At 37.9% G+C, this 14,923-nt stretch overlaps 1 protein-coding gene, 1 long non-coding RNA gene and 1 pseudogene across 2 annotated transcripts; 1 reads left to right on the top strand and 2 right to left on the bottom strand.

The window, feature by feature from the left end:
• The first annotated feature begins 1,526 nt into the window (after nt 1-1,526).
• LOC137198477 (uncharacterized) lies at nt 1,527-2,017 on the top strand. Its single transcript, XR_010931647.1, has 2 exons — nt 1,527-1,695; nt 1,936-2,017. It is a non-coding gene; the product is annotated as an uncharacterized lncRNA (long non-coding RNA).
• LOC137198468 (zinc phosphodiesterase ELAC protein 1-like) lies at nt 2,011-7,688 on the bottom strand (annotated as a pseudogene).
• Nucleotides 7,689-10,833: 3,145 nt separating this feature from the next.
• Nucleotides 10,834-14,128, bottom strand: LOC137172279 (uncharacterized). The gene is made up of 3 exons (XM_067576611.1): nt 13,916-14,128; nt 11,698-12,885; nt 10,834-11,450 (listed from the first exon to the last, which is right to left on the bottom strand). Exons 2-3 carry the CDS (start codon nt 12,844-12,846, stop codon nt 11,325-11,327), a joined length of 1,275 nt encoding a protein of 424 aa, XP_067432712.1. The 5' UTR covers nt 12,847-12,885; nt 13,916-14,128; the 3' UTR covers nt 10,834-11,324.
• Nucleotides 14,129-14,923: the final 795 nt, after the last annotated feature.

Raw genomic sequence — 14,923 nt, 5'->3', positions numbered from 1 at the left:
GAATAGTTATGCACAGTAATGTGTGTGTGTGTGTGTGTGTGTGTGTGTGTGTGTGTGTGTGTGTGTGTGTGTGTGTGTGTGTGTGTGTGTGTGTACCAAGAGATATAGAGCAGAGAGAGACCACTGGTTTGTCAATGTCACAGAGAAACTATGAATTTTGCAGGACATGCAAAAACTTATTATCAATTGAAAGCAATAAGCCACAGATGCAGTGCCACCCCCTCCCAAGAACATGTAATAATAATAATAATAATAATAATAATAATAATAATAATAATAATAATAATAATAATTCAATAATCAGAAAATGTATTTTGTAATGTATAGCCTTTAATAAATTTGATTTGAGTTCAAACAAGTGAGAGTGAAACATTTGTTATACTGTCTAAGAGAAAAAAGTAGCATAGAATATGTATAATTTTAAAAATATTATTATTCAACATCATTATTATTATTCAACAATGTACAAACAGTACCAAAATACATGAAACATGAAAAAAATATAATTTCAAAGCCAGATGAGTTTTTAGAAGTGATTTGGAGCCTGAACTTCTAGTATATTCTAAAGCTTGGCGCTAGGGCCCCATAGAGCCAAAGGCATGGACTTTAGGCTTTAGGTTTGTTTATTTGTTTGTTCTATTTAAATCACTGATTGTTGCTTCTGCCAAATATATTGTGGAATCATCGGCAAACGATGAAGCACGTCCCTCTTTTTAATACTAGAGGAAGATCATTAGTGAAAATTGTGAACAGGAGCGGCCTAAGACAACTTCCTTGAGACACTCCATGTTTCACATATTTGACCTCTCAGTAACGTCCATTGAAGTACACCATTTGCCTTCAATATTCCTTTAATAACAATATAATAATACGTTTGAATAATAATAAATTTGAACATTTTGTAGGATTGTGTAAATTGTGTCGACGCAAATAAGGATGAAAATTAACATTTTATCAAGACCAACAAAATTATACTGTAAAATGTAAAAAATACTCAGTGGTTATAATGTCTTTAAACATTTCAACCCCCCACATAAATCACAGGATTGAGCAAATCTCATGTTAACTTAACTCTAAACCTAACCTAAAGTATACTGAGAATTACTGAGAATCTCTTGCTCTTCCTCCATATATGCTCTATTTAGGAACAATGAATCAACCTGTCTGAGCAAAGCACCATTAAACAGGTTATCCTGACATTTTCTTTGGGTCTGGGAGTTTCTGAAGTACAAGTACACTGGAAGACTTTGACAACGATGCACCAGCAGAAACTGAAAATCAGGCATTTCATAAAGGAAATTTAAGAGGAACTATATTTTTTGTGACAGCTACATGCACACACATAACCACTCACTCTGTGCTCTGCCTATCAACCCGAGAGTGAAAAAAGCTGACACCATGGTAGTAGATGTGAGAAAAAAAGGTTTCTTTTTTTGCACATGCGCAGATATATTCTTTAATGTGATTGTTTACAACGTTACAGTCCATACAATTAAAGACAAGATCACAAGGTGACTGATCTCACTGTGATGTGCTTTCCATGCAGTGTATGAAGATGAAGATGAGTTATTATGGAGCCCAGGTACATTACCAGAAAACAAGGTCAGGAGTTTTCTGTCTGAAGTGTTGTCACGGACAACAGATGAAAAGACAGGATGTGACAAACCAGGGATGCACGTCCGAGACAATGAGCAGGTCAGTTATTTATTCAGGCATGTCTTTATTCATCAGTTCTTTCATGTTGTAACACAGTGATGAGCATGTTATTGGCAATGTATGTGAGCATATGCAATCTGCTTAATATGCCACTGAATTTCACATTCACACATCCTATTGCAGCTGCGCTTTGAAGATTAAGATTATTTGTTTCTGTGGTACAAATAATTTATTTTGGCTAATACTCCAGTCTTGACCAATTCCTTCTTCTCCACATAGGCTTTGCATGAGCTTGTCAAATGCAACTACAACACCCGTGAAGCACTAGAGAGATACTGCAGCCGCATAAAATCCTCAAAAGGTAAGCAAAGGAAACAATTTATAAATGCCTGTAGTAGGAAACGCATCATTCCTGACATGAGGCAAATGTCATTGGTACTTTGGATAGCAGTGAATACACTGTGGGCATTCTGTCAAACTTAACTTGTTGTTTTGACAGAGAAAATGACAGCATGACAGCATAAATCGCCAAACAAGATTCTCTGGTGGTATAATAGGTGTAGGGTAGATTTGTCATCCCAACCAGGTTATCCAAAAATAATTAAAAAAAGCTTCTACCCAGGCATAACAATCTGCTTGGTTAGCATTTAGTTTGACAGTCAACAGAGTAGGTACATCAAGGTAGATGCAGGGAGAAGTTTATGGGGGTTTTCTTTCTATTGGATCATGAATTTGAAAAATTGTATTATAATGTATATTTTAAATTTTAAAAGCATCTTATTGAAGAACATCTTAAGGAGAACAGAGGGGACAGGCACAATGCCAAGCCTGCTTGACTGTTCATTCTAGACCACTGTAAACAGCATTTGACAAAATAATCTCGGCTCAAAGCGCACTTGCTTTTTCTGGAGCTTTTGACCGTTTTCTCAGTCACCATGGAAGTGTAGATGTTCAAACTTTCCATTTTTTTCTGAGCACTTTTAGGAGTTCTCATCCATGTTAGCTTAAAAGTTGAGCTTGACAATACATCTGCTGATGAAGACAGTATGATGTGATCAAAAGCTCCAGAAAAGTGAATCCTCATCTTAATCTTTTAGCAATACACTTGTAATGTTCGACTAATTCAGTGACAACAGACGTTCAACTGGATAAAGTGCATCTTAAAAAAAACGGAGAGAAGCTAATGTTAGCAGTATACGTACTTTCCAAATCACAAGATGGTAAAACAGATACGTTTGTAATGGCTAACAAGTTAACAACTGCCAAAAGTAGTTAACAATTTAATTGACAAACAAACAGCTGTTGTGTTTTAATCAGATCTATTACCAGCAATATAAAAACTAGGCTAAATAAGTTGTTCATTACCTCGGCCTTCTGAGAGGAATAGGTAGAGTCAGAAAGTCCTCAGCCAGAATCACTTCTACATCACTGTCCTGTAGAGCTTCTTCAGCCTGTCTCTTGAGCTCTGAGATATCGTCCTCGTCTCCTTCCTTCTGCAGGGAGCAGGGTTTGTACCTCTGACTGAAATGGTACAGCACCAGCCTCCGTGCACAGCAGGCCCGAGCCACCGCCGCTGCCATCTCAGGTGTGCTGTGTCCGTGGTCCACTGCTTTTTCTCTGTGCTCGTTCCCCAGGGTGGCCTCGTGAACCAGAATGTCCGCCCCGTTGCAAAACCTCGGCGGTCCCTCCCCGAGCACTGAGCTGCAGTCCCCTAAAATGCAGACTTTCCTCCCTGGAATGGCTTCTTCCAGCACCTCGCAAGACGACACCACATGTCCGTTCTCCAAAGTCACCGACTCCCCCGCTTTCAGTCGTCCGTAGAGCGGACCTGGTTTCACGCCTGAGGAATAAAAAAATGAGATGAATCAGAGTAATCCACAGGTTGGATGACACCTTTTTCCTGCCACAGTACTGGGTGACCTCTGTCTAAATCAGACTCATAGATTTGGGCATGTTAGTACCGCATTCTGGCCAACAAATACACATCCTACAAATAATTTCCCAATAAAATTAGAATAGAACAGCAAGTAAGTAAATGCAAAAATGTCCATGCAATAATACTTGGTACTACTATACAATAAATACCAAAACTATTCAAAATGTTGTGTCTTTCCCTACTTTTACCCACAGGAAAAGTGCGTTTTTAATAGTAAAACTATCCGCCTATAATTTTATCAATTATTTTTGACCTGCTTCTAACACTATAAACTGCATTTTCTTAACAACATTTTCTTAACAGAACATTTTATGCCTATATTCACATGTCCAATAATATCACTGGACATGGGACACTTAAAGAACCACCTACAATATGCAACTGGTATACTTTTTTGGTCTCTCTTCACATTTGTATGTTAACAACAACAACTGTCCACATAAAGAAACAAGAGATATAAAAGAGGCATAAAGCACATTTACCGAGTTCTTTCAGTAGTTCAGTCTTAAGTCTTCCAGGTCGATCATGCTCCTGAATGCAAAAACCAAAAGAGGGGATGCGGTGGAACAACCTGAAGGCCTTAACCACAAACTTCTTGTCTTCAAAGAGGGTGTAACAGTCACTGGAGACATCCAGGGAGATTGTCCTTCCTGGCCGCTCCTGTGGGTGCAGAGGACCACACTCTGCTGTCATCTGAAGAAAGAGAGAGAGAGAGAGAGAGAGAGAGAGAGAGAAAACATGTTTCAGTAAAAACAACAAACAACAGCTGACATTTTGGACATAGAAACAAACAAACACAAAACAACATGGCAAAATTGATGTAAATAAAATACAGCATTAACATTTTCTGAACAGAAGGGAAAGTCTGTGATAAGCCACTAGTGACAAGATATGCAAATATTTTATTAAAGGTTGTAAGTGTGAAATCTGCCATATAGATCAAAACTACAGGCCATATAAACCAGAGAGAATCAGCTTTTTCATATCGTAGATTAAAAAAAATGGAAACCGGACACAGATTTGATATTTGAAAACAGCCTATTGCATGACAAATAAATACTGTAGTGTTTAGCACTGTACTGATAGGTAAGGTGTGATTATTCTTTACATAGAAATAACCAAAACCATCACACACCTCCAGACTGAGCTGCCCCTCTTCTGGACTCTGGTCAGATGTGGGCTCCAGCTCGTGTACTACAGCAACATACACAGTGTGGATGAGATCAGTGAAGAGTAGATTAGAATGAAGTACAATAACAGTGACACAATATAACTAGAGTTTGTTGAATTTACACAAATCTATATCTGGGTGAACTGTAATATTCACACAGCCACCGTCTGAACAACTGATTACCTTTGTGGGAGGTTTCAGACACACAGTAGCAACCTACCAGCATAAGGGAAGAGCAGCTGTGACCCTGTGAGGCCCAGAGTCACCCTGAGTGCCTGAGGCCCCGGGGCCCATAGATGTCCACACAGTTCAGGTTCTGCTGGGGGTCGGGGTTGGAGTTGAGGCTCACAGTACAGAGGAGACCAGGCAGACCAAAAAGGTGATCTCCATGCAAATGGGAGATAAAAACCTTGGTGATTCGACCTGAGTGGAAAACATGACACGTTAGTAATGGAATAGTCACTCTACATGTTTTATAGTTTGTTTCATACACTGTGAGACTGTGATACAGCTAGAATACGACATGCTGGTCAGAGACTTTATTCACATGATATTAGCTGCTATTTCAGGCTATTTCATTGGCAGGTTAGAGGTGAAAAGGACTAGGGCTGAAACTATTGATTATTTTCCATTATTGATTAATCTGTTGATTATTTTGCTGGATTAATTGATTAGTTGTTTGGTCCATAAAATTTCAGAAAATGGTGAAAAATGTCGATCACTGTTTTGTCCACAACCCAAAGATATTCAATTTATTATCATAGAGCACTAAAGAAACCAGAAAATATTCACATTTGAGAAGCTGGATCAGAGAATTTGGAGATTTTCTTCTTAAAAATGACTCAAAACAATTAGCCTAATCAATTATCAGAATAGTTGGCGAGTTGGCAACTAATTGATAGTCATTGCAGCTATAATAAGGACCTAACATTATTGTGGTTTTGTGTCTTTTTCTTGTACTTAAACATATTTTAAGTGCCTTCTAAAATGATCAAGTCTACTTTCAATTTTTGATGAACTTTTGTACTCTACTTTTGGACAGACAAGAATAACTTAACTGGGTAGTCGTAAGAGGTTTTTCAGACAGGATGGAAAAAGTAAGTGTCTGGCTGCACCAATAAGTAAAAGTTTATTCAAGATTTGTTTTAAGGAACTTTAAAATGCAGTCAAGTCAGCCTCCACTTCTACAAACAAGGTCAAACTAGCCCCCATATTGTTTTGTGGTACTTGTATATACTAAGCATTATGGTAAGGGCGTGCCAGTCAGTCAATAATGAATGAATATATAAATAAATAAAAATTTCATTTTATTTCAATTGTGTAAATAATTAGTCAAACTTAATAACAAAGAATTAATTTCCACAGATCAATCTCACTTCAGAATGATGGCAGACCACCTCAGAGAGTCACTCAGACAATATCAGGACAGTCTGATGTTGAATCTCAAGATTAAAGCCCTCTGAAATGTCATATATGAGCTGTGTGTCCTCTGAATTCAGATTAGAATTAAAAGGAAACTTCCTGTTTCCACAGACTTTATTTGCATGTGGAAACAGACTCATTCACGTTATATTAGCATGACAGGATACATTTTCCTGTTATATATCCTGCTCAAATAGATTCCAGAGCTGTTACACTAGTATCCCAGACAAAGTCATTACTGTAACTACTTTGACAGATTTAAAGAAGGGACATAATTTGACATACTTTGTGTGTATTGGGCTTATCTGCATGTAGGCTTCATATCTACATATTAAGGTCAACCAGAGCCATCAATTTATATTCAAAATAACTGAAACAATGAGCTGTCTTAGGCTGGATCTCCTGATAATGACACAACCAGCAAACATAATGTCCTTGCCTGCATTTGTAATATTAACAAAAAATTCCAGAGGTGTCTTAGATCAAGGACCTTATAAATTGTCAAAACCGTGCTCACCCTCTCTCTTTCTTCGACATCCTTTCAAGTCTGTCTTCAGTATTGTTGTATCAGGTTACAACAGGTTGGTAACGGGTGCAAGTCTAGGATTTGACTTTTGGGGGGCTCTGCCCCCAATGAGAATGTGAGAATGTTTAATTCTAATCTGAATTCAGAGGACACACAGTTCATATATGACATTTCAGAGTACTTTAATCTTGAGATTCAACATCAGACTGTCCTGATATTGTCTGAGTGACTCTCGTGGTCAGCTGTCATCGGATTGGTCTGTGGAAACAGGAAGTTTCTCAATGACAGTGTGAGGTGGTGTACTGTCATTTTGAATTAATATTGATCCTTGGAAATTCATTCTTTATTATCAAGTTTGACTTAACTTAATTATTCACACAATTGAAATGACAAAGCCTCAATTTTTCTCTAAAATAGTTTGCAATTCATTTTATTTATTACTTAATATTTATTCGTTTTTTATCATTCAGTTATTTATGTATTTTTACTATTATTTATTTTTGTATTTATTAATTGATCATTGACATACTCTTACCGTAATGCCTGTTATATACACGTACGGCAAAACAACGTGGGGGCTAGTTCGACTATGTTTTTCGAAGTGGAGGCTGGCTCAATTGCAGTAACTTTAAGGACATGGTTTTAGTTTCTTATACACTAGTTGAATGTCTTCACCAGGATTTACGAGGAGCAACAATGAGTGGCTCACCGGCTCGGAGCTGGCTCCTCATCAGCTGGGTCTGGGTTCCCTCTCCGCAGTCAAACAGCCAGCACTCCCCCTCTGTCCGCAGCACCAGAGCCGAGGCGCCGCGGTGAGGAGACGGGTAGGCCGAGCCGGTCCCGAGGAAAGTCATGTCCATGGTCATTTTCACAAAAGTTACAAGAAAACTGCACAAGACCCAGCTCACACTAAAGCAACATGCCCTGCTGTCTGTAAACAGTCACACGAAGATGACGAAAGAAAAGCGACGGTGCGGCGTTCAGGTCAGGTCGGATTTCTTTTTTTCCCTCTTAGGACTTGTTTAACTTTAATTTATTGTTTCATTTAAAACCTGCTTTGATTTGATTTAAAAATCCGTTTAAAATTTCTCTGCTTATCTTTACATCTCATTTATAACTGGGATACCAATTTAGTAAACAAGAGCACAAAAAAACTCCCTATAACTTAAAAGACACATTTCCTGTCTTTATACTGTTTTATTACATATATGAGTTTAAATATGTGTCATATAAGATTTGTACTGGATTACATCAATTAACAAATAACAGTGATTATTTAACAGCAGAGAAAAAAAACTTCTGCTCTGAATGCTTTCTTCTGTCTCATAAAACAATAAAATCAGCAGACAAAGGTGCATGTGTAAACGTTTTTATTCTGCACTTTAATCAGCACGAAAGTATTATTCAGCAGTACAAACATGCTGCTCTCTGCATACAAACATAAGGCAATTCTACTGTGTAACAAAAATAAATTTTAGAAACACAGACACAAAGTACTTAGCACACTTATGGAGAAATATAGAGGAAATGTGGACACAGCAACAATAACATGAGCAAACCAAGCAACAATTTCTTATTTGATACAGTAAAAACTCTCACTGGGTGATTACAGTCAGTTACAACAACTGGATGAACGATTAATGGAGTTAAAAAAAGAACTGTCTCTAAATTGTTTCTTTAAGATAAAACTATTTTAAAAGTTATGAGAAAACTTTGTTGAAGGCAAAGTTGAAGCTGCACAGTTTATCAGGGCAAAAGCTGCACGTTGGATACTACACACTTACTTGATTTCGTACAATACACACTGACAGCAATTTGTATAATAGCAGTGCTTCTATGTTTTTCTTCAGCTCTGCCTGCAGCATTTTGTGAGCTCTACATCAAGGAGCATGGAGCAATTATGAACAGATATCAAATGTTGTGCAGGCACTTCAATGCAGGTGGTTAGAATCTCATTCAAACCTATCTGAGAATTAATGCATGACTGGAAAAAAAAAATCCTGGCAATACTGCCAATGCCCATGACAACAGTGTGTAAGGTAAATTTAAAGTAACTGACTAACTTTTTAAGAGAGAGAGAGAGAGAAAAAAAAACATTTCATCAGTGGAGGTTGTGCGTTTGTGTTGAGTTTATGAGGTGAAAGTTACTCAATTCTCACATTTTACAGCAAATTACAGTAGCCTGTTAGAACATGAAGCAAAAATAAAGATCTTATGGACATTCATGGCATGGTTAAAAAAAAACAAACAAACAAAAAATGGCAGTAAATCAAACAGACATGGATGTGAAATATAACTGGAAAATAGTTAAGAGGATCTTTGACTTTAAGAAATGGATGTTATGACCTTGTGAAACTTATGTGCTGTAATGATCTCAATAATACAAAATAGAGAAATCTGCATTGATACTTCAGATGGTTCAGACTGACTTGTTAACATTACTTCTTGTTGTCATTATAACTATGTGTTGCTAGACACAATCTATCTGCTTGTAACCACCATTACCCTTTAGCATCAAGTGCGTTAATAATGTCAGTACAAATTGTTGAGACATTCGTCGTGTATGAGGATGAAAACCGTACTAAACTGTCAAGATATCCATTTTAAGATGTTTCTGCAATATAACTCAAATTTTGAATAGTCCAGTGTTAATTATGAGTCAACTTCTCATACTACCTTAACCCCTTTCAATTCCTAGATGAAAAATAAAAAAGATTAATCTGATTGTTATAACTTATTATGAATAACTGAATAATATGAATAATTATGGAAGATTGGAACAGAGAATAGAAGCCGAGCCTGTAACTTTGATAACTGGTTGAATATTATCTAAGGAACAAGACTTGACACACGAACCTACCAACACACATGGACGTACTTAACACAACTTTATAAATACTCTGTCAGCGGACAGTTTCCACAAAGGTGCATGTACAGTTAACAAAATATAATTCATGTCAAAAATAATGTTTATCCAATCATTTGATACGACACTGTGAATATTCCTGCTCACCAGAAGATGAACCCTTTAGATTTTAATGACCCCATGACCTTTCTGCTAGTGGCACCCTCAGGACAAGCTTAACTAGCTCCGCTAAGGCTCTAAGAATAGCTAAATCAGATTTGGAAACAGCAGTTGACAAAAGAGTCTCAACACAAGATTAATTTACCGGCTGGCTTGTTCTGAAGCTTTTGGCTGTATTACAGTTTACAAATCAAGCAGAAAGTGGAGCTTGAGTTTCATATTATGGCTGTAATGAACTCTGTAGGGGATGCTAGCAGGACTTAACACTTTAACACTAGAGGAATCAGAATTGATGCACTTCAACTTGTCAGGATATGACAATGTACAGTTTCACAACATTTCTACATTTTCTGTTCATCTTACTAGAAGGCAAACTAGGAAGTCATTTTTAATTAGTCAAGCTTGCTGTTTTTTATTGTTCTGAGTGTTGTGGGCCTTTTATCAGAGAGATTTTAAGATCTGCCCAGCCCTGTGTATTTGTGGTTTTGATGGTGTTTATGTAATGAAATACTTTAGGGAATAGTAACATTTTTTAAGCATCTGCTCAGAGTTGTATCGTTCTGATGGTATGAGTGTGCTTTATCATTCAAAGTGGATTCACTGATTAAACTAATAAAATACAAGTAAATGGCTTACTCCTTTACTGTACCACTTCTTCTGTCTGCATGATGCACTCCATTTGTATTATAGGAATCTAGGAACTTCAGACTGGTTTTTTAAAAACATACAAAGTCATGTTCCTTTTCATCCTTATCATGTAAGTGTCAAACAAACTATTAGAACCATCAATATTCAAGTACTCATTTAGAAAAGCAGATGAAACACACACAAAAAAAACACAACACAGTTAATATCCAAATAAAATAATATTGCAGTAGGTTACAGTGCCAGCAACTGTAATGCCCTGAATGGTCAGGGGGAGAGAAAGAGAGGGAGAGGATAGGGGATGGGGGAGAGAGAAAGGGGGAGGGGATAGGGGGTGGGGGAGAGAAAGTAAGGGAGGGGTTGGGGGAGGGAAAGAGGGGGAGGGGATGGGGGATGGGGGAGAGAGAAAGGGGGAGGGGATAGGGGGTGGGGGAGAGAAAGTAAGGGAGGGGTTGGGGGGAGGGAAAGAGGGGGAGGGTGAAAGGGGGGGAAAGGGGAGAGAAAAAAGGGAGAAGTAGACAGAAAGAGTAAAGTAAAAGTAAAATAGAAGGGGAGAGAAGGAGGGTGAAAGGGGGGGAAAGGGGAGAGAAAAAAGGGAGAAGTAGACAGAAAGAGTAAAGTAAAAGTAAAATAGAAGGGGAGAGAAGGAGGGTGAAAGGGGGGGAAAGGGGAGAGAAAAAAGGGAGAAGTAGACAGAAAGAGTAAAGTAAAAGTAAAATAGAAGGGGAGAGAAGGAGGGTGAAAGGGGGGGAAAGGGGAGAGAAAAAAGGCAGAAGTAGACAGAAAGAGTAAAGTAAAAGTAAAATAGAAGGGGAGAGAAGGAGGGTGAAAGGGGGGGAAAGGGGAGAGAAAAAAGGGAGAAGTAGACAGAAAGAGTAAAGTAATAGTAAAATAGAAGGGGAGGGAGGGGGTTGATCAGGCCAGCTGATCCTGATTCTGGTCTTTAATCTGTAAGGCAATGGCTGCTTGTTGAACTGGAGTGCAACAGCCGCATCAACACAGGACGCTGTTTAGTTTGTTTCTCAGTAGAAGCCTTCTTGTTCTGCTCCTCATTCTTTATCTTCTTCTTCTTTTGGGGAAGAAATAAAAAGAACAAACCAGGTCAGTACAGAAGTACAAATAAATGCCTACAGTTCAACAAAAAGATGACAATCAGGTAATTTTTTTCCAGTATAGGCTTGCTGTTTGGTCCAGAAGAGGTTTCATGGCTTCAAAACTCATGAAGAAGTGTAAAATGTTATCTGGTTGGATCTGGTCTATTCTGGTGTACTTTTAAAGTGTCACTCATTAGAACTTTCATGTAAATGCATCCTCACCTTTGAGAAGATGCTGCGGAAGAGGCTGAAGAGCCCTTTGCTCTTACTAGCCTTGGTCTCCGCCACATAATCTTGGTTGTTGCTCAGACACTTGGACGCAGGCTGAGACTGGTCCACAGAGATCTGGCTAAAGGTTTCCTCTTCCTCATCTTCATCGCCAAAGTCACTGGACTGAGAAGAAGTTCTCGTCTCATCTGTGGACTCATCAGTCGTAATTTCAACCACCTGATGATCTGGTTTAATAAAGCTAGTAGAAGACAGAGATGAAACAATGTCTTCTGGTGCCACGTCCTCGTCCTCCACATAGTCCACCAACTCTAGCGGAGCGGACAACCATCCTCCTATGCCTCTAGATGTCAAGTCAGTGCTGCCTGACATGCCTGCCTTAACCAAATGTTCCTCTGGAGCTGGGTGAATCCTCTTCTTCCGCCATAGTGACCTCTTCATCTTGTGGTTAAATTGTCTTGCCAGTGCCTCCTCTTTATTGTGAGAATGGAAACCATTCTGTGTCTGAATCCTTCTCTTCACTGTAGTGCCTCGTCCTGTGATGAAAGATTTCATGGTTACCATGGCTCCCTCCAAAGCCTTCTTGGCTGTTTTGTCGTCTGACACCTGGCAGCTGTCAGCAGTAGTGACGCTGAAGGATCCTCCATCCATAGAGGGTTGTATGGTCATGGATAGGACAGAGTTGACCTGATCAATGACCTCTCCAGCTAGTTGCAAGTTTGCTGCTGCTGCTTTTTTGTCGTCCTGTGTGAATACAGGATATCCATCATGTCCTGCAGGTCCTGAAGGCAAAGCCCTCAGAACCTCATAATGAGAGTCTCTGGCCTGGCGACTTGAGACAGCGCTGGAGACAGGCCTTGTGCTCTCTTCTGACCTGATGGACAGTCTGGAGCTTGACTCTATCTCAGTCTCATCTTCCTCATCTTCATAAGATGGTGTGATCACTTCTGAGATTTCAGAGTCAGTGCGGGAACCCCAAGTGGTATATGTTGATATGCTCTCCCCACTGAGTGAACACCATGAGGAGGCGTTTGATGTTGCACTCTCCTCACTGATGGCTGACGGGGGACGAGGGAGGGTGAACTCTTCGTCCTCCCAAATGTCGTCACAATTCATCAGATCATCAAGATTTTCAACATCCATGTTCTCTGCTTCTTTGTCCTTTATATTTGAATCAGGAATCTAGTGGAGAAACACAAACTTTGAACTACAAGCAGTGGTGGAAGATGTATTCAAACCCTTTCCTTCAAAAGAGGTATAATTTTAAATTTCTTCATAACAATAAAAACAATGCCAACTACAATGAAAAATCTCTTCAAATTATGAAAATGTAAATGAAAACCAAATTTACTCTGATTTCAATTAGATACAATTTCAACTATCTAAGCAGTCCAATAAATTAACAGATCTAAATCCACTAAACTAAGATGGGTTTATACAACATGCAATTTTTAGTCAAGATAACTTTTGGTGTTTTTTTTTTTTTTTTTGGTAACTTTTGTAATTGTTGACTTAACCTAAAAAAAAAATGAGGCAGCCTTTTAGTCTTAAATTTTATGCTGAAACTACTAAGTTACATTTTACAGTGCATTGTTGTCTATTGTAATATGTTCTATAGTACTGCAAAGAATGCATACTGTATGATAATTTGTCAGCTCTTTCTATATTGATGTAAACTTACTCAAATTAAAGCTGAGACTTGGCACTTTAATGTAGTATCCATTACTTTATTTCAAATTGAATGTGCTGAAGCACAGGGCTTGTAGAACAAAAATGGGCAACTATCCAAACACTTACTGTCTGGACTGTATGTACATAATTGTGTAATATTAATGCTTTCATCGAGGCACCAGCATTGGCACAACATTATGAAGCTGGGCATTAAAAATTTATCACCAAAAAGCATTTTTATTGATACTGATTTGAAGATTTTTTTAGGTAATTATGCAATTAAATATGTAGCTTTACTGTTGTTCTTTTGGATTAATTTATCTGTGATGTAGTTTGTTCAGGTATTATGGCTGAACATTTTTCATCTTGTCTCTTTGTAAAGCAGGATGAACAGAAACTCCCTGTCCTCCAGCTCCCACTGAGAAAATTCACTCTCTGCTGCTGCTTCACAGAATTTTCTTAGTTAAAAACCTCTTCATCACCTTATTTTACATTTTCAAATCGTGCAAATGAATGTCTAAACGTTTACTAACTTACTTACCAGTCTGTCTTCAGAAATCTTCAATAGAACTGAGTGTACTTTTTGTCTTTGTCTTTCTTTCCTCCTCCTCTTAATGACTTTTCTTTCTTGCAGTTTTCCTCACTTTGAGTGGTGTGTTTTGCTCTTTCAGTTAACTGTTTGTAGTTTCGTGCAGATAAATAACTCACTGGTGTTCACTGTGGAGAATAGGTCTGAAATGAACTGAACTGTGAATGTCTTCTGTGTCACTGTGAAGGATAGAACACTTACACTGTGAGGTCATAGAATGCTCTAATAGAATGTAGGAATAGTTATGCACAGTAATGTGTGTGTGTGTGTGCGTGTGTGTGTGTGTGTGTGTGTGTGTGTGTGTGTGTGTACCAAGAGATATAGAGCAGAGAGAGACCACTGGTTTGTCAATGTCACAGAGAAACTATGAATTTTGCAGGACATGCAAAAACTTATTATCAATTGAAAGCAATAAGCCACAGATGCAGTGCCACCCCCTCCCAAGAACATGTAATAATAATAATAATAATAATAATAATAATAATAATAATAATAATAATAATAATAATAATAATAATTCAATAATCAGAAAATGTATTTTGTAATGTATAGCCTTTAATAAATTTGATTTGAGTTCAAACAAGTGAGAGTGAAACATTTGTTATACTGTCTAAGAGAAAAAAGTAGCATAGAATATGTATAATTTTAAAAATATTATTATTCAACATCATTATTATTATTCAACAATGTACAAACAGTACCAAAATACATGAAACATGAAAAAAATATAATTTCAAAGCCAGATGAGTTTTTAGAAGTGATTTGGAGCCTGAACTTCTAGTATATTCTAAAGCTTGGCGCTAGGGCCCCATAGAGCCAAAGGCATGGACTTTAGGCTTTAGGTTTGTTTATTTGTTTGTTCTATTTAAATCACTGATTGTTGCTTCTGCCAAATATATTGTGGAATCATCGGCAAACGATGAAGCACGTCCCTCTTTTTAATACTAGAGGAAGATCATT

The sequence above is a fragment of the Thunnus thynnus genome, chromosome 2, assembly GCF_963924715.1.
Source record: "Thunnus thynnus chromosome 2, fThuThy2.1, whole genome shotgun sequence".
Lineage (NCBI taxonomy): Eukaryota > Metazoa > Chordata > Actinopteri > Scombriformes > Scombridae > Thunnus > Thunnus thynnus.
This window is presented reverse-complemented; position numbering and strand designations above follow the sequence as displayed.

Bases quoted from the DNA above. Each gene is read 5' to 3' on its own strand.
- LOC137172279 (XM_067576611.1), bottom strand. From the start codon at position 12,846: ATGGATGTTGAAAATCTTGATGATCTGATGAATTGTGACGACATTTGG. The intron at 11,451-11,697 runs GTGAGGATGCAT...CTTCCCCAAAAG, and splicing joins TCCGCAGCATCTTCTCAAAG to AAGAAGAAGATAAAGAATGA.